Raw genomic sequence first — 19,175 nt, 5'->3', positions numbered from 1 at the left:
CTTGTGAGAATAGTCACACCAGCTGTATATTCATTTCCATGCACAATTCCTAATGACCATGCATGACTGGAAGTCAAGTCCTTGATCTTCTCTATCTTCTACTTTTATTTTCAGAGTCTGTTGAATCATTCTCGTTCTGTTATTAAAACTCAGAATTCAAAGGTAGATGAACTGGAGACAGGTTTGTCTCAGCTTAATCAAAATATGAATGCTCTGAAAGAAAAGGTAAGTGTTTAAAACTTATACACATTGCTTTCAGTCCATGGCTTTTTTAAATAAAAGTTTGTGTTTTTAACAATCATATTTGAGCTTTGAAGACTTTGTAAAAAATGATAATAATAAATGTTAAAAAACATGTCTCAGGGTATCTTTAATAAATGGCAAAATGTTAGCCTGGTGTCCATACAGGGTGAAGAAATGCAGTTCAGATCTGGAAGATGTGAGTTCTGTTAGTGCATCTTTCCAAAGGTATTCCCTTCCGTCTGTGGAGGAGAAATGGCATCTTTTGAGAGGCATTTTTAGCCAGCCCTTACAGATGAGAGGGACTCCAAATTCAAGCAGTCTATAAGATGCACTTCTCCCCCAAAAGTGGGTGTAAATATCTGTGTGTTTTATAGAATGAATGTTGCCAAAGCCCTGCCCTCCCACCCGCCAGCCCCCACTCTTCAGTCTCTGCCTCCGATCAATTTGCCTCCTTGCAGCAAACAGCAAACAGCTGGTCAGTTTCTGCAGAGCCTGATTTAGCACAAGCAGCTTATTGGCGGTTGGATCGGCCTCCCGGAATACCGCCGATCAGCTGTTCTAGGCTGCAGGGATTGCCGCCATCACTGCCCATCACCGACGCCACCTATCCCTACCTCTGTGCCCTATTTTCAGTCTTCACACGTCCCATTTTTGGCCTCCATGCATCCTGTTTTCGGCTCCTTCTATCCCTGCCGCCTGGAACAGGCTGAAAATAGGATGTGCAGAGGCAGAAAATGGTACGTGTGGGGGCCGAAAATGGGGTGTATGGAGGCCAAAAACAGGGCACGCGGAGGCCAAAAACAGGGCACACGGAGGCCAAAAACAGGACACTTGGAGGCTGAAAATGGGGCACACAGAGGCGGCAATGGGCAGCGACAGCGGTGATGGGCGACGACAGCGGTGATGGGTTGCAGTGATCCCCACAGCCTGGAACAGCTGATCGGCGGTATTCTGGGAGGCCAATCCAACTGCTAATCAGCTGCTCATGCTAAATCAGGCTGTGCTGAAGCTGATCAGGCTGTTTGCTGTTTGCTGCAAGGAGGCAAATTACTGGGAGGCAGAGGTAGATTTTTTTTTCTTGTTTTCCTCCCCAAAAGCTAGGTGCATCTTATAGTCTGGAAAAATACGGTACATGGGCAGTCATGTGATATTTTTTTTAATGGCCATTTCACTCAACAATTGAGTTTCCAGGCTCAATTTTGGCTGTAAGTCGAAGACTGGCTGTAAGTAAGATTTGTTCAGTGCAGTCTTAATTTCAAATAATCGCTGAGTAAGTTGTTATAACTCAAGGACTGTCTGTAATTGTATCATTTCTTTTATATTTCTGTTTGTCAATGTCAACAAGACATATAAAATCTATAAAAGTGTTTTACCTGGGGCATTCTCTCTGTCACTGTTCGTTAGCAAGAAACTTGGTGATCATTATAGTGTTCCCAAAAGTAGTATACATTGTTGCACCTATCCCCCAGGTTTCTATCTTGAGTGAGCAGATTTCTCACGAGTTATCAATACTTTTATTTATTTATTTATTTATTTATTTATTTATTTATTTATTTATTTATTTATATTTTTATTTATTTATTTATTTGTCGAGTACGTATTAGATAATACATATAAGTATAAGCATGAATTGAATACATAAAATGAATACAATTAAAGGGAACTTTAGGACAGGGACGGTAGGCACGCTGGTGCTCTTATGCACACCCCTTACTTATTTTTCCATAATGTTTTATTTATGTTTTATTAGTAGTATCTGTTCCTTTGCTTTTGTATCTTTATCCTTGTGTGATATCTGTTCAATATTTCTGGTAAAGCTTATGCAATAAATACATTTAAAAAAAATCTTTTATGAATGGCTAAAAAATGCCAAATTCATCCTTTGGTCAAATTAGTCATATTATAACAGTAAATTATACTGGCTTCTACAAAGACATGTGTTAATGTAGTAGAGTGGAACATAAACACCCAAATAAATCATAATATTAAATACTTTTAAATCAAACTTTTACTAATGTTATCTAATTTTTAACTCACTATTTTAGGCTGAAGGTAATTACAAGAAAGCACAGACTCTTTTAAATAATTTTAGTAAAACTAATCAAAGAGGAAGAACTTTAATTTCAAAGATCCAATCTATTCTCATCCATATTAATGGTAAGAGTAATGTCTTTTTTTCTACATTAAGGGTGGGGAAATTATATCAGTATGCGAACCAAACTAATTCTTGGCTAATTTCTCCAGCACCATAGCAGGCAGTTTTCAATTTGTTTTCTTTCATGCACACAGAGATACTTCCACTTCATTTTCTGCTTATATCAGTGGATGCTGTTTAAAAACCTTATTGCATTAGTAATGGGAACAGTTTTTGAAGTCAATCTTAGTGAAAAAGTTTTATTACTGTCCTCCTCAGTACCTGTTTCTGCAATAATAAGATTTTGAAACAGCTTCTATTCACAACAATTATTGTTATTTAAAACCACACACAGGCAAAAAAAAACAAAAAACCACCCCCAAAACACTGTTTATGCATAATGCCTCCTGATCGAGGAAAAGATGCAATTGGTGCATCAGAGGGTGTTTTGTAAAATGTCTCATGGTTTTGACCTCTACATGCTGTTCAAGAAGGAGCTAAAAATCCAGGACAATTTCCAGATTGCAAACCAGCTCAGTCCATATGAGTATGACACCCCCCCCAAATAGAATATATCTGGTTTCAGAACAATTTCAAATCTACAACTATACCACTGTAGATGAATTCAACCTGGGCCTGTTCCTCTCATCTATTTCCTAACCATTTCCAAGCACTGGGTTAGAATCTTCATCTCCTATCTGCCCTGCCGAGAGTAGAGACATACAAGAAAGCTGAATTTTTCTACCAATGATGATAGGTTGCCCTATATTGACAAATGACATCTTCTAGCAGCTTAAAGTAAATGTTAAATCATAAGGGGAAATGGCTGAGCTGTACAATGTCCTATAATGCAAGGGTCTCCAACCTTGGTCCCTTTAAGACTTGTGGATTTCAACTCCCAGAGTTCCTCAGCCAGCTTTGCTGGCTGAGGGACTCTGGGAAGTTTTTTTTAAAAATTTATTTACATTTATATCCCGCCCTTCTCTGAAGACTCAGGGCGGCTTATAGTGTGTAAGGCAATAGTCTCATTCTATTTGTATATTTACAAAGTCAACTTATTGCCCCCCCCAACAATCTGGGTCCTCAGTTGAAGTCCACAGGTCTTAAAGGGACCAAGGTTGGAGACCCCTGCTATAATGCAATGTGCAAACACTCTATTTCTATCCCTCACCAACTGGAAGTAGCTGTTCAGGAAGGAGGAGAACCCCTTAGCCCTTGCATTTGGCCTAGATGGATACACCAATCAATGCTGAGTTTCATTCCTTCATCCCTGGCCTTTAAAAGGTTATCCTAGGATGACCACTGCAGTTTCCATCTGATATCCAGATCTGAATTCTAGCTGTTATGATCTAGACCAGGGGTGTCCAAACTTGGTCCCTTTAAGACTTTTGGACTTCAACTCCCAGAGTTCCTCAGCCAGCTTTGCTGGCTGAGGGACTCTGGGAGTTGAAGTCCAAAAGTCTTAAAGGGACCAAGTTTGGACACCCCTGATCTAGACAATCCATTTCATTCAGAGTTGTCTAGATAGTTGCAAATTACCACCTTCTCTACGATCTTCCCTAGAATGTGGATATTGGAGAAGAGTAGTCTAAAACAGCCCCAGCATTTGTTTTAAGACATGAGGCAATTTTCCTCCCCCAAGGATGTGTTTGTCACCTTTACGATAGCCATAGACTTTTTGTCTTTGACTTGTGGGTTGTTCTCTTAATATGCAAAAGGGTTACGCCTTGCTCATAAAAGCAAAAAAAAAAAAAGAGAGATGGAAATATCAACTTGGGACATCTATCAAGGAAGATCTATCGTTATTTTAGAACCATGTTTTCAGGAATAAATCTCATTGAACTAAATTAACTTTACTTCTGAGAAGTTGTGGATAAGACTGCAATGTTTTGATAAGCCCAGTGTACATTGGCAGTTTCTATCCACTGAGATAAATTAGGATATCATTAATAATTTACTTATAGTGTATTGAATGGAAAGTTCTACCTTTTAAATTTAAAGGGGGGGGGGGCGTGACTGCTTACAGGTTCTTTATTTTATCTGATTTATATAATAAATATAAATTTATTATTATTATTTATTATTTATTTATGATTGATTGCTAGGGCTCCAGCCCAGGAAGTGGTCAGAGCAAGACAAAACCAATTATAATTGATATAGTTATTTCTCATATATTTAACAATTTCCCAGTTCCATCACTACAAATTGATGTGACTTCTGGAGAGATTTGCAGCTGCCCTGAAGAGCGCGTGTTTGCACTCCTACTTTAAAAATATACCACATATCTTTGTAATAGGGTATGGTAAAGTCTCTTATTTACTCAAATGATGTTTTTCTTGTCTTAGTTCTCTTGGGACAGATAGACGGCACTTCTACAGATGGAACCTCTTTGCCTACAGAACACTCTGCAAAAGAACTGATGCAAGCTCAGCAAATGATCAATGAAATGAGAAACCGCAATTTTGGCCAACAGCTAACAGAAGCAGAAAAGGAAAAAGGAAAAGCCCAACGCTGTAAGAGTTATAAACTGTAACTATTTTGGGTAGAAATGGCTCGATTGGATTTACTAAGGTGGGAATAGATGGAGAAAGACGGTTGCCTTGCCTGGAAATGCTTCACTGAGTTCGTAATGAATGTGAAGGATGTTGTGGTCTAACAATGAAGAAAACTGGCAATAGTCACTTCAATAACATTGTACTTTGTTGCTGCTTGAAACTAGTTCAGGACTTGAGTTGAGTTTTTGCTGTTGTATAATCTTTACAGAAAGTTTGGAAACATAAAGATAAAAATACACAGGATTGAAGGCTAATTCATATCTATATTTACATTTACTAGGCCAGTTGATCTACCCAACTAAAAATAATTTCACGATTTATAGAAAGAATGTGACCCAAAAAGACTTGAAGGACCTAATGCTCACAGGATATTTGATTTATTCTTCTTTTACTTTATTCATTCTGCATAGTACTAAATCGAATAAGGAATGAACTAGAAAAGCGTAAAACAAACAACCAAGGGCTCATTAAAAGTGTGAGAGATTCACTAAATGAATATGAATCCAAGCTCAATGATCTTCATGAATCTTTGAGAGAGGCAAAGGAACAAACAAAGCTAGCTGAAAACTTAAATGGAGAAAATAAACGTCTTTTGGAAGAGATTAAGGTAAATCTATCTAACTGTCTACCTACTTACCTATCTAGACTCATGGATCTTTATGCATATTGCATTAAATGGAGAAAGTTCCATAATTTGTGGGAAAATTGGCAAAAACTATTGCAAGTGTTAATACATCTGTAACTTGTCTCAAGACAATTTTGTAAAAGACCCTGTGAATTAGATTTATCCTATGGGTTTGGTTTTTTGCTATTTTATTTTTTTAGTACTCTATAACGTAGTTTATCTAAAAGAAATAGTTAAGCAAAAGTTTAGTCATCTGGCATGCCTCAGCTCATTCTTTTTGTCCTGCAAATACCATGACTGACCCAATCATACCAGGACATGTAAAAATTGTTAATTCATGTTCTGTTTCCATGCCAAATACCTAAGATATTCATCACTGTCCATTAAAAGAAATAGTTCTTCAGCAGTCGATGCATGGTAGATTTCATTCAGAATAGCATTTGCTCTTGGTTGCCAGCCAGAGAAGAAGAATACCAAGTGGGAGGTCTTTCCTGTTGAAAACAGGCAAGAAAGAGCGAGGCTTGTCTAGGGGCTAAATTCAGCCACAAAGTTGTCCTTGAAGGGCAGGAGACATTCGGTACAGGACTTCACCCCTGATATTCATATCTCAAAAGACAAAGCATAAATAAATAACACACTAAGTGGGTGGACATTAGAGGAGAACAGGGACCTCCTTCAAGTCCTTGAGGGTCATATAGACCCAGACATTCAGTACAGTGTTGGGATTCAATTTTTTTTTAAATTGAAAAAGTTTTACAAAATTTCCCCCCCTTTCCCCCCACCCCCTCCCCGCCCTCACCCCTCCCTTCACAACCCTCCTCCCCTCTCCCCCGACTTCCCAGAACAAACACAAGGTATAGTTAAAAATAAAACAAACATATGCTAAAAAAATTTTCCCTCCCAACTCAGTTATACTCCTACAATTCTCATCAGTTCCTAACTTCCCCCAAAACAATCAGAAATAATACATCCTAATCATTCAAAGGCAGTTTGATAACTCTTAATCTGATATCTACTTTGAATATAGTCAATCCATTTTCTCCATTCCTTTAAGTATCTTTCTTGCGTATTGTCTTTCAAAAAGGCTGAGATTTTTGCCATCTCAGCCGAATTGGCAACTTTCAATATCTATTCTTCTATTGTAGGTACTTCTTTTTCTTCCAGTACTATCCTATCAGTAATCTTGCCACTGTTATTAGATTTAAAATCAATTTAGTCTCAATTACTGTACAGTCCGTAATAATTCCCAGCAGAAAAAAATGTGGCAGGAACTTTATCTTCTTTTTCAGAACATTTTGTAAAATCCACCAAATTTTTATCCAAAAGGCCTTAATATCCTTACAAGTCCACCAAATATGAAAATATGTAGTGTCATCACAATTACATCTCCAACATTTTGCTTGCATATCTGGATACATACACGATAGTTTCTTAGGATCTAAATGCCATCTATAAAACATTTTATAAAATTTTTCCCTTAAATTCTGTGCCTGCGTAAATTTAACATTTCTAACCCAAAATTTTTCCCAAGTTTCCAATAATATTGGCTCCTGAAAATTTTGTGCCCACTTTATCATACAGTCCTTAACCAAATCCCTTTCAGAATCTATTTCAAGTAACACATTATACAATCTCTTTATATGCTCCTGAGACTGATTTCTAATTTGCTTTACCTAATTTTCCTCATTCTGCACTATACCAATTTTCTGATCTTCCTTCCATCTAGCACGTAGTTGCTCATATTGAAACCAAATATAATTTTTCCCTTCTTCTTTTAATACGTGCAGAGATTTTAATTGCAAATTACCTCTTTCAGTATACAAAAGATCTTTATATGTAATCATTTCCTGATTCTGTTCTATATTTATATTCTCTATTGTATGTCTAGGACTTGCCCACATAGGAACCTTATAATTTAGTTTATAAGAGTATTTTTTCCAAACACGCAAAAGAGCAGTTCTTAACACATGATTTTTAAAAGCCTTATCCACTTTTTTGTCATAAATTAAATATGCATGCCATCCATATAACAAGTCATAACCTTCTATATTCAGAATTCTTTTCTCCGTTAAATTAAACCAATCACTTATTGCAGAGAGAGCAGCTGCTTCATAGTATAATTTAAAATTGGGCATTTTTAAACCTCCCCTTTCCCGAGAATCTTGAATTATTTTCATTTTAACCCTCACTTTTTTACCTTCCCATATAAATTTATTAATTCCAGTCTGCCATTCCTCCAGATTTTTATCTTCCTTAATTATTGGTATCATCTGAAAGAGGAATAAAAATCTAGGTAAAACATTCATTTTGATAGCAGCTATTCTCCCCAACAACAATAATTGCAATTTTTACCAAACAATCAACTCCTTCTGAACTTTTTGCCATAAAACCTCATAATTATTCTTATACAATTTCACATTTGATGATGTAATATAAACCCCTAAATATTTAACCTTTTTTACAATTACAAATCCTGTTATTTTCTCTAATTTTTCTTTCTGTTGTAGGATTCAATTTTTTTTACTATTGGTTCTTGGGAGTAGTTTGGTGGGAGTGGCATGGCATGGCGTGGTGCGCGTGGCTTGGTGGGCGTGGCAGGGGAAGGATACTGTAAAAACTCCATTCCCTACCCACTCCAGGGGAAGGTTACTGCCAAATCCCCATTTCCTCCCGATCAGCTGGGACTCGGGAGGCAGAGAATACATGGGGGCAGAGCCAGTCAGAGGTGGTATTTACCAATTCTCAGAAATACTCAAAATTTTCCCTACCGGTTTTCTAGAACTGGTCAGAACCTGCTGAATACCACCTCTGGTTTAGTAGTTCAAGCACCTAACAGCAGCATATGACCAAGGGAGAAAAAATCAAAGAGATTCCCATTTAATGTCAAGAAAAGGATTAAGTTACAAAATTTTAGTTAAGTAGAAAAGTATAGACCAATCCTAGTTTATTAGTAAATACATTAAGATGGAGTGTTGATGAACAGTTTGAATTTCTTTCTCACTGAATCCCTAACAAATGGATTGACGTCTCGCTTAAGAGGTAAGGCTGAAACATCTGTCTTCTATTTAGCTGCCATATTTTGAAAACCTCTCTCTTGTTTCCCAGACTCTGAGAAATTCCATACCTCACAAAACAATGCCTCTGTTTAATTTGATGATTTATTTGCTGAAGAAGTTTTTTAGGAAATAGCTCAAAAGAAAAAGAAAAATCCTTCACTTTCACACCCCACTGACTGGTCCACTGTCATTTTATACCTACCTTTCCACATGTTTTTAAAAAAATGTTATACTATATCCCCAAAGGAGATTATGAGTTAGGTATTGGCTGAATTGCATACTTCCTAATGCTTTTCTCTTCTAGAATCTGTCCAGCCACTTTCATCCCAATCATATTGATTCTATTCCCAGCTACTGGGAGAATAGCTGGTGGCCCTTCACTATTTTCAGGAAATTGTTTTTCCATTGTTGGCCCAGTCCTCTGAAATGGCTTCCTATGAGAAACGTGTTTGGCCTCAGTACTGGTAGAAGCTGTTTAAAACAAAGCTTTAACAGAAAGCATTTGAGTTGACACCAATCATTTGGAGTTTAGGTTTGTCTGTTGGCTTTATTTTATAACACTTCTATTGTTATTGGGTTTTTTCCTTTTTTTCTTTGAGCTACCAAGAGTATAGGGGACATGGTGGCTCAGTGGCTAAGATGCTGAGCTTGTCGATTGAAAGGACGGCAGTTCAGCGGTTCGAATCCCTAGTGCCATGTAACGGGGTGAGCTCCTGTTACTAGTCCCAGCTTCTGCCAACCTAGCAGTTTGAAAGCACGTAAAAAGTGCAACTAGGAAAATAGGGACCACCTTTGGTGGGAAGGTAACACTGTTCCGTGCACCTTTGGCATTTAGTCATGCCGGCCACATGACCACGGAGACGCCTTTGGACAACGCTGGCCCTTTGGCTTTGAAATGGAGATGAGCACTGCCTCCTAAAGTTGAGAACGACTAGCACATATGTGCGAGGGGAACTTTACCTTTTACCAAGAGTAGCTCAAAGCATAATGTGTATAATTGTGGCAGTGTATAAAACCATATTTAAATTAATTTATAAATAGTAATTATATTATGTGATAGATATTATTTTGCATTAATAAAGGGAATCACTTTTTATTTTTCTATCAGAAACAGACAGAAGAGATGACTAGACAACAGAGTGCGATATGGGATCTTTTGAATTCTGCTAAAGCATCAGTGTCTCAAACAAACAGTATATTTGAATTGTTCCAGAAGAGTAAGGAGGTAAATTTGAAAGAATTAAAGTTTCTATAAGGCTGAAAAGAGGAAAATAACATTCATATTATGATAAAATAAGAATATACTACCAATAATAACTTGATTTTGTAGATAGTAGTAACTGTTCGCAAAATATAGGAGCTGTTACTATTCACATATGAAAAAGGCATCTGTAGCTCATTTACTATATATAATCTTCATATTGTATTCAAAAGCACAGCCATTGGGGTTTATATAAGAAATTGAAGCAAACAAAAGCTTGCCACTTATTTCTTATAAATATGTTATGCATCTTAGTCACAATGCATAAAATTCTCTTCTAATTCCAGGAATATGAACGCCTAGCTGCCAATTTGGATGGAGCAAAGAAAGATCTGGATGAAAAACTGAAGAGCCAATTCTTATCGTCCAGTAAGGAACCTTTGGTAGTGAAAGCAGAAATGTATGCCAACTCTTTACAAGACCTGGCAAGAAAGTTGGATGAGTATGTCTTCCCTTTTGTAAATTAATTGTTTTAGAATGGTTTATTCCTTGCTTGAAGTGTTTTATACATTGGACATGGTTCCTTTCTGGTGGAAAGGCAAATTATGTAGTTATATTGAAACTGATTTAAGAAGAATGAGGAGACTGATGTATTGTATTGCAGAGATGAATGGCATTTAAGGTACTGGGGAGCACAACTAAGTTTCCTGAAGAGGGGCTGAAATGCTGCCTAGTCAGTGATGATGGTGCCACCTTCTTAGAATATTTATTCTTTGAATCATGTAAAAATAGCAATATCAAACCCATCGGATATTAACATAAACAAAATATTTTTAATGAAGAAAATAATATTTTAAACAAATTAATAATGAAACGAGTAAATGTGTTAATTTTCTGCAAATATTTTCAATATTTGGCTAATAATATTGATTCTGCAGATCCCTAAGGTTTTTTTTGGGGAGGGGGCGGGCAGGGGTTCTTGAACCACGCTTTAAAAATACTGGTTTAGACTATGTCCTCTCCAAATTAATCACATCCATCCCCCCCTCCAAAAAATAATTGATGATGAAATTATACACATTTCCATTTTAAAAAATCTATTTCCTGAATGGATTCATTTTTATTTCATATACACTTACGTTGGTAATAGTCTTTTCTTTAAATGGCAGTATTTCAAATTAGCTTATACAAAATATGCTGTGTTTAATAAAGTTGCATAGCCCTAGATAACCCATTCCCTCCCTCCCTCCCTCCTCTCTTTCTTTCTTTCTTTCTTTCTTTCTTTCTTTCTTTCTTTCTTTCTTTCTTTCTTTCTTTCTTTCTTTCTTTCTTTCTTTCTTTCTTTCTTTCTTTCTTTCTTTCTCAATGAAAGCCAAAGAATCAACCAAAGTATTTTAATTTTCTTGATACCTGTACTATATTTTGGCTTCCACCCTCTCCACAGACTCAAGAAGAATGCTAGCAAGAATGAGCTAGTGACCTGTACTGTGGGAGATGCTACCGCTTTTGAGAATATTTCTGATATTATTAGAGCAGCAGAAGCAGCAGCCAACAAAGCATCAAGTGCAGCAGATTCAGCTTTATCAGTAAGAATATTCTAAATGCACATCATATAGAATTGCTTTATTTTTTAATGCATGTATTAATGTAAGATGTATGCAAAGAGGCTGAACATGTTCTACACTGCAGGACAAGATGCTAAAGAGCAATTTAGCAAAAGCTAATTCTGTGAAGGAGCACCAACCAAACTATAGGAAGACCCCTAGAACTCATCTGAATCCATGTTAATGAGCTATTTTAATTGATCTTTTACCTCTAGAAAAGAATAGTCACTGCAAACGTAAATCTCCAAGGAACATCTGGTCTGATTTTGACAAGATAATGGATGTAGAACTACTTTCAGACTATCCTCTTCCTGCCCAGTAGAAAAATAAACAAACTTAACATGTGATCTATTGCACTTGTAGGACAGTAACAGATTGAGGCAGACCTTAAGATCTTACATAGCTTCTAGAAACCTGGAATTCAATTTCTAGAGATCTCCCAAAATTGGACTAAATCGTAATTTTCGATGTGACTCTTGGGAAAAATGATTGGAGACCAAGCATATTAGCTTTATGTAGTGGTTTTCATCAGAATGCTATTTAACTAGTTTTTGTCTTGGGTTTACCAGCTACGTACCATCTCAATTTCCAAATAATTACTCTGCTTCAAATGAAATTTATTGGGGAAAAAGATAGCAATAACTTATATTTGTAATTCCCATGTTTTTTCCCTTTTTACAAACAAATTCTTAAGGAAAAATAAGCAATATGATAGCTTTGATAGAAAACACTAGAAACATCTTCGATTGCCAGGTGATTTATAAGGGATGCACATTTTTTTTAATAAAATAGCAACTGTGAGAGAGAGATGGGGGGGGAGAGAGAGATTTAAAAGAAAAAGAAATGAAAATCCTATGGGAAAACACATGAACGTATAATTGATAAAACTAAAAAGTAGACATAAAATACAATAACATTACATAAAAATAATTTATCTAGTAACAATAGTACAGATAATAGTGACAATTACTAAAATTCATAGTAATCTTCAGTCATAGGTAGAATGAACAGAACAAATGGTAGCACAAAATCAGGCAATCTGAAATGACTTATCAGAGTTCTGGTCAGATAGAAGTAGAGATACGTAAGCATTGTGTTCTCTCCCAAGAAAGTTCTTTCAAATGTGATAAAGAGAGAGAAATATTTTGCCTACTGAGATAAATAAACTTCAAAAGAAACAGATTTTTGTATCGTAACAGCTCTGTTTCTGGAGCATATTGCTCTGTTCCGGCCCTCTTTTTGCTACTGGCTTCATTTTGCACCAACCTCCAGTTCCAAATGTTCTGAATTACACAAAACAATTCTGCTACTGCTGGCTTGGATTATGAAATTGCACTTCTTGTGCTGTACAAAACTCTTACCTGGCAGTGCTTCATTTTCAGATAGTGGATGAAAAAAATCTACCTGGAATGGCTGAAAGACTGAAAACCAGCAGTGGAAAAGTGTTAAACAAAGCACGAGAAACACAGAAGACACTGCAAGGTATCATCAGCACATCATACATTGCAAGTGTTCCATGATAAAAATTTTAGGGTTTCATCCTCTACTGTTGCTCCAGACCTGACCTTGTTAGAAGCTAAGTTATCACATATTTACCACTGACTGACTCCTTTTCCGAAATTGAACGTTTTCACATCAGCCTAGTTCACAGTCACTACATTCGATAAAGAGTATGGTAGTTGATAGTGAAGTGCTTTTCTTTGTTTTAAGATGGTCTTTCAACAGAATGAGTTTCAGAGAAACAGACCCTATAAAACTCAACCTAGTAAAAGCTGTGTGTTAGAGAAGAGAGGCTATAGAATCCAGTGGTTTCTTCCTTTTTTATCTGTGTTTCACAGAAGTATGGACTTCAACTTCCAGAATGGTTTGAACTGGATTGCTTCCATTGACTACCAGTAATTGTAAATTATCTGGGAAAGGGGCTCTGATATTTCTAAAATGCTCAAACCAAAGTCATATTTGGAATAGAAGAGTTGGAAGGGACATTGAAGGTCCTCTAGTCCAGCTGCCTGCTCAAGCAGGAGAACCTATACCATTTCAGACAAATGGCTGTCCAGTGTCATCCTAAAAACCTCCAGTGATGAAGTGCCCATGATTTCTGAAGGCAAGCTGGTCCATTGGTTAATTGTTCTCACGGTTAGGAAGTTTCTCCTTAATTTCAGGTTGCTTCTCTCCTTGATTAGTTTCCAGCCATTTTTTCTTGTCTTGCCTTCTGGTGCTTTGGAGAATAAGTTGACTCCTTCTTCTTTGTGGCAGCCCCTCAAATATTGGAATACTGGTACCATGTCACCCCTAGTTCTTCTTTTCTCTAGACTAGCCAAACCCAAATCCTGCAACTGTTCTTAATATGTTTCAGTCTCCAGGCCTTTGATCATCTTAGTTGCTCTTCTCGGGTCTTTTTCCAAAGTCTCAAATTTAGCTACGTATTTAAATGTAGCTAAATTTGCCTAGTAGGATTACACTGAAAATGAATTTGGCTGTGATGGGTTCATGGTCTGGCCATCTGGGCAAAAGAATGACTAAAGGAAAATACAGAAACCTCATCAGAAAGCAGTGAGTTATAAGAGCATGAATAGCAAAACTACTAATAGTAATAAAGTGAGGGCAATCCATAATTGTCAGGATGATCTATAGTGGATTATTTTATAGATCTCAGTCCAGCACTTGATGATATGAGGAACAAGCTTCAGCAAGCAGAACGGAAAAAAACTGCAATACAGGGAGATCTTAGTGAGTTCCAAAATAACCTCCAGGGAATAAAGAGAGGTAAGTAATATGATGTGGATTTTTACTAATGTACATTTTATTGGATTTATTGTACCCATATTTTCTTTAATTAAAAAAGCATTAAGTGGAAGAAAAGAAACAAAAAATATATACAAATTATATACTTACTTACAATAGTGCAGAATATAAGCCTCATATATTTCAGTAGAAAGCATTTTACATATTATTGTACTTTAAAAGACAAATAAATGTTATCCTGAATTTATATGCCATTTTATCTGCCTACTAGATAATACAGAGAGCTTAATCACAACTGCAAATACCATGATTAAGAACGCTAACAATATTACTACAAATGTACTCAGTGAACTGGACCCAATTAAAGCTGGAGTTGAGAACATAAAGAACACCTATGAAAATGTACAGATTACTGATTTCAACAAGGCTTTGAGAGAAGCAAGCCATTCAGGTAGCTTTTTCCTTTTACATGGATTCCTTAAACTATTTTTAAATTAATGTCAGAGTTTTCTTATGATATATTATCTGAAAAAGATCAGTTGTTAAAACAGCTGTTGAGTCCTCACTTAGCAGATACACCCTGTGAGTGTTATGGAACCAAACATTGCAGAGAATTTTCTGGAAAAGTCAAAACCAGATAATTTAGGTCCACAATCTAGAATAATCTCTTCCAAGATGTTGCATAGCAACACCTGTCAAAACCTAAATAGCATAGATGTATGGAAGGCAGCTCTTGGATATCTGATTTTAAAGACTTTGATCAAATCTAAGCAGCAGCAAAAATGCTTGAATCCTCTTCCTCCATTTTAAGGGCATAGTCATTGGTTGAAGCAGTTGGGAACACCACTTGTAATGATTTCAGGAATCAAGTCATGGGCAGGTTTAACTTATTGTGGTAGTAGGCTTAGGTGTAACAGATTACAGGTAGGTTTAACTTGTTTTTTTTTTTTGTATTCAAAAAGTTTTTATTAGTCAAAAAAGGTTTATACAAATACATTTCAGGTATGGTAAATTTTCATTTTTCTTATCTAAAATAAGAATTTTACTCAAATTTTTTAACACATACAACAGCCATATGGCAAGCAGGTGACACGAAGTAGCTAAGTTTACAAATTTTAAATACGTAATAAAGAAGAGTCAAGAATAAACAGAATATCGTACAAAAGAGAATAAGGAAAACCAACACAATCCCAAATATCTTTATCACTTCCTAGTTTTGGATCTCAGAACTCTGGGTTCAGCCTGACCCAACTCCAGGGCCGCAACAGCGGCAGCCGCTCCGCCCATGATCTATAACCTCCCTTCTTCAATTCCTGGGTCATCTGATTCCAGGAGGGCTTTGTGTTCCTCCACATAGGCCGTAGCCTCCGCAATTGTATTGATTTTTTCGTAATGCCCTCCCGGAAAATCATCAATCCTCTGGCATCAGCCATCTGAAGCCCACTCCTTCTGGTACAATTTGCTTGACAAAAATAATATTTCTTTCTTTTTCACGTACCTGTCTGGGAATCTGCCTCAGAATGGCTATCTCCTGCCCCTGTAAATCAGTGCCCCACTCCTATGTTTTCTAAGAATTTCATCTCTCGTCTCTCTTCTCACAAATTTGACATGAACCTCTCTAGGAACTGCATGCGTGCGTGCATATTGCAATTAACTCTATAAACTCGATCCACATCCCAATTCATGAAATCAACACCTCTCCCAAGAAATTCTCCCAACAATTTAGTCACAACATCTCTCAAGTCTTCTTGGTCCACTTCTTCCAAATTTTGAAACCTAAGGAAATAAGACATTTTATCCATCTGTAGTCCAAGCACAGCATTGCCTGTCGTCTCCTCTCTTTTCTGCACTGCCCGCATCTCACCCTCAAACCTTCCACTTTCTGCTTGTTTTCTGCTGAAACTTGTTGAGTATCCTTTAAATCCTTTTGGATAGTCACAATTTCTGCTCTTATTTCATCAATTTCTTGTCCATATTAGATAACTTTTCCAAAATTCTCTCCATCTCTCCAGCAGTTGGTCTCTGACCTTTGCCATTACGGAAAAAAAATACAAAATCCTCAGGCAGGCACAGTATCCTTGTAATTTCCTCCGGATCCACCAGGGGGCACTCACAGGAGCAACGAGTCCAGAGTACAGTTAGTCAACCAGGAAGCCGAAGGGAAGTGATGTCATCAAAATTCTCATAGTGAAGGCGGAAGCTGGACGCCACCACTGTTCCCCAGAAGGAGGGGGGGCCTCAAACCTTCCCTCCTAAATTTCTCCATCACCTCTTCTCTCCAGAGCTCCACAAAACCGGTAATCTTCTTATTTTAAGTTCTCCTCTCTCCAGAATAACTCGTGCTCCTTCCAACCGCAGGGGAGAAAAAACCCCCCCGCACTCCGGAGCACTCCACTCACATTTACCGATATTCCCTTCCCTTCTCCTCCTCAATTCTTCTCCGTGCCCTGTTCACCACCAGGCTGCTGCAGTTATAAATCCAATGCCCCGGTGTCACCGGGCACAGCGGCCCAGGCGACGACCAAAATAATGGCCGCGGCCTGTGGCCTCCAAACCCCGCCAAGCCTAGGACGCGCCAGCATCGGTCCCCACAGTCCTGTATGTCGGCTGGGAGACCCCTGGCGAGCCGTCCGTGCGGCAGGTGTCCTTTTCGGAACACCTGGCCCCTGAGGGCCTCGGCGGCGGCCGGATTCGGGCGCTGGAGGCAGGAGAAGCCTTCCAGACGTCCGTTGCCGCTGGATACCGGAAGTCGTCTCGGTTTAACTTGTTAAATTGAACCAGGTTTATATGGTGAAGCAAGTCTACCCAGGACTATCACTTCCTGAATCAACCTCATTTTGTATATAGGAAAAAGTTCCACTTTCTGTTGTATAACACTGTTAGAGAACTATAGAATAGAATAGAATAGAATGTTATTGGCCAAGTGTGATTGGACACACAAGGAATTTGTCTTGGTCCATATGCTCTCAGTGTACATAAAAGAAAAGATACATTCATCAAGGTACAACATTTACAACACAAATGATGGTCAATATATCAATATAAATCATAAGGATTGCTAGCAGCAAAGTTACAGTCATACAGTCATAAGTGGAAAGAGATTGGTGATGGGAACGATGAGAAGATTAATAGTGATTATTGGGCTTAAAGTACAATACAAGTTCTGTTTCCTCCAAAATAATAATTCTATTTCCCAGTAGGTGTTTAGATGAGTCTCAAATTCTTCACCTTGAATGTTGGGTATAGGTGAATAATTATTATAGTTCAAGGCATTTGGAAGATGTGAAAGACTGGAAAAGGCTGTTCATATGTTTAAACGTAACAATGTAGCTATTCCTTCTAGGAATTTGTGTTCTTGAAAATAAAATAGGGCATAGCAAGCTGGTCAATTATAATTTTCCCTTTCTGTTTCCACTTAGGACTAATAATTAACAAGTAATTAAACTAGTGTATTGTTAATAACTAAAAATTAAATTTCAATTACTTTAACTGTAATTTGATATGTACTATCTATATTTCTCCCTGATTTTAAAATGCTTTCAACAGTAAATAACTTAACAAGCATGCTCCCAGATCTATTTAACAAGATTACAAATATCAATCAGCAAGTCATATCAACAAGCAATATAACTGAGAATATAAATCGCATCAGGGAGCTCATCCAGCAAGCCAGAGATGCTGCAAATAAGGTGCGTGGCAAAACTTTTCCTGCTTCCTTTTTAAAAATTATTCTCACATACTTATCCAAATATAAATATTTTATTTTGGATGCCTACTTAGGTCACTCCAATGGGGATAAGAGTAATATTCACAAAACTGTGTAAATCCCAGTTGGAATTGTTTAAGAATGATATACTGTAAATACGGTATGGTTTGATGAAATGTATGTAAGTTGAAGCTTTGCATTGCTTCCTAACTAAGTTTGTAATTATTTACAAACCTTATTTTAGGTGGCCATCCCTATGAAATTCAATGGCAAATCGGGAGTTGAAGTTCGACTTCCTGATATCCTGGATGATCTGAAGGGTTATACTTCCCTTTCTTTCCTTCTACAAAGACCTAATAAAAAGGAATACATGACACAACCACAAACACGCAACATGTTTGTCATGTATCTGGGTAACAAAGATGTAAGTGTTAACTATTTCTTACCAAGCCATTATTGAAAAATCATAATATATAACCAAAATATTTTTTTTTACTGTAGTTTATTCATTTTTTAAAATTTTAAATCTAAACTGTTTTTTTTTTAACTCCTGTCTTAGCTCTATTTTAACATTGCTTCTGAGATCCCCCCCCCCTTTTTATCACCTGGCTGGTCAATAACCATAACTGAATAAATTTGAGATGAAGGGAGGCATTCTGTCTATTGCAGAGGCCACGTCCTCACCTGTGAAAAAAGTCATGGATGTAACAGTATCGCCATTGATGTTTTCACTAGCGGTGGTCCCAATCCAGAACCTTTAAATTATTGGATTCTGTTATGTCTAAAAGCTTTTCATTCTCCCAAAAGGCTCTGAATTAAATCTTGCTCATATACAGTACTAGCCTATATTTGGATTAGTCATAAAAGGAGATAATTATGAGATCTTTTAAATATAAAGAAGAGTACCCTGTTTTGGATTGCTCTGCTGTATATGAGCTGGAAGCACAGTGTATTTGTATCTTTGAACATGGCCCTAGCTACCTTCTTCACTGCTGTTTAATTTGAGATAGCTTTTTAAAAATTGTATAACCTTAATATGCCAAAAATATGCCAAAAAAGGAAAAAAAATCAGCAAACAAAACAAGAAAAAGAAAACAGGGGGGCCGGGATAGCTCAGGCAGTAGAGAAGCCTGTTATTAGAACACAGAGCCTGCAATTACTGCAGGTTCGAGCCCGGCCCAAGGTTGACTCAGCCTTCCACCCTTTATAAGGTAGGTAAAATGAGGACCCAGATTGTTGGGGGGGCAATAAGTTGACTTTGTAAAAAAAATATACAAATAGAATGAGACTATTGCCTTATACATTG

The 19,175-nt window shown here is 37.2% G+C and overlaps 1 protein-coding gene across 2 annotated transcripts in view; it reads left to right on the top strand.

Annotated features, from left to right (window-relative positions):
• Nucleotides 1-19,175, top strand: part of LAMA3 (laminin subunit alpha 3) — a 158,507-nt gene that overhangs the window by 111,957 nt on the left and 27,375 nt on the right. For both annotated transcript variants that reach the window (XM_058177795.1, XM_058177794.1), the window contains exons 45-56: nucleotides 115-225; nucleotides 2,289-2,400; nucleotides 4,723-4,890; nucleotides 5,343-5,539; nucleotides 9,722-9,838; nucleotides 10,162-10,316; nucleotides 11,259-11,400; nucleotides 12,801-12,900; nucleotides 14,068-14,184; nucleotides 14,435-14,614; nucleotides 17,710-17,852; nucleotides 18,114-18,293. In XM_058177795.1, coding sequence (XP_058033778.1) covers nucleotides 115-225; nucleotides 2,289-2,400; nucleotides 4,723-4,890; nucleotides 5,343-5,539; nucleotides 9,722-9,838; nucleotides 10,162-10,316; nucleotides 11,259-11,400; nucleotides 12,801-12,900; nucleotides 14,068-14,184; nucleotides 14,435-14,614; nucleotides 17,710-17,852; nucleotides 18,114-18,293 — 1,722 coding nt within the window. The remainder of the gene's footprint in view (nucleotides 1-114; nucleotides 226-2,288; nucleotides 2,401-4,722; nucleotides 4,891-5,342; nucleotides 5,540-9,721; nucleotides 9,839-10,161; nucleotides 10,317-11,258; nucleotides 11,401-12,800; nucleotides 12,901-14,067; nucleotides 14,185-14,434; nucleotides 14,615-17,709; nucleotides 17,853-18,113; nucleotides 18,294-19,175) is intronic.

The sequence above is a fragment of the Ahaetulla prasina genome, chromosome 3 (assembly GCF_028640845.1).
Source record: "Ahaetulla prasina isolate Xishuangbanna chromosome 3, ASM2864084v1, whole genome shotgun sequence".
NCBI lineage: Eukaryota > Metazoa > Chordata > Lepidosauria > Squamata > Colubridae > Ahaetulla > Ahaetulla prasina.
The sequence above is the reverse complement of the archived record's forward strand: the minus strand, read 5'-3'. Positions and strand labels throughout refer to the sequence as shown.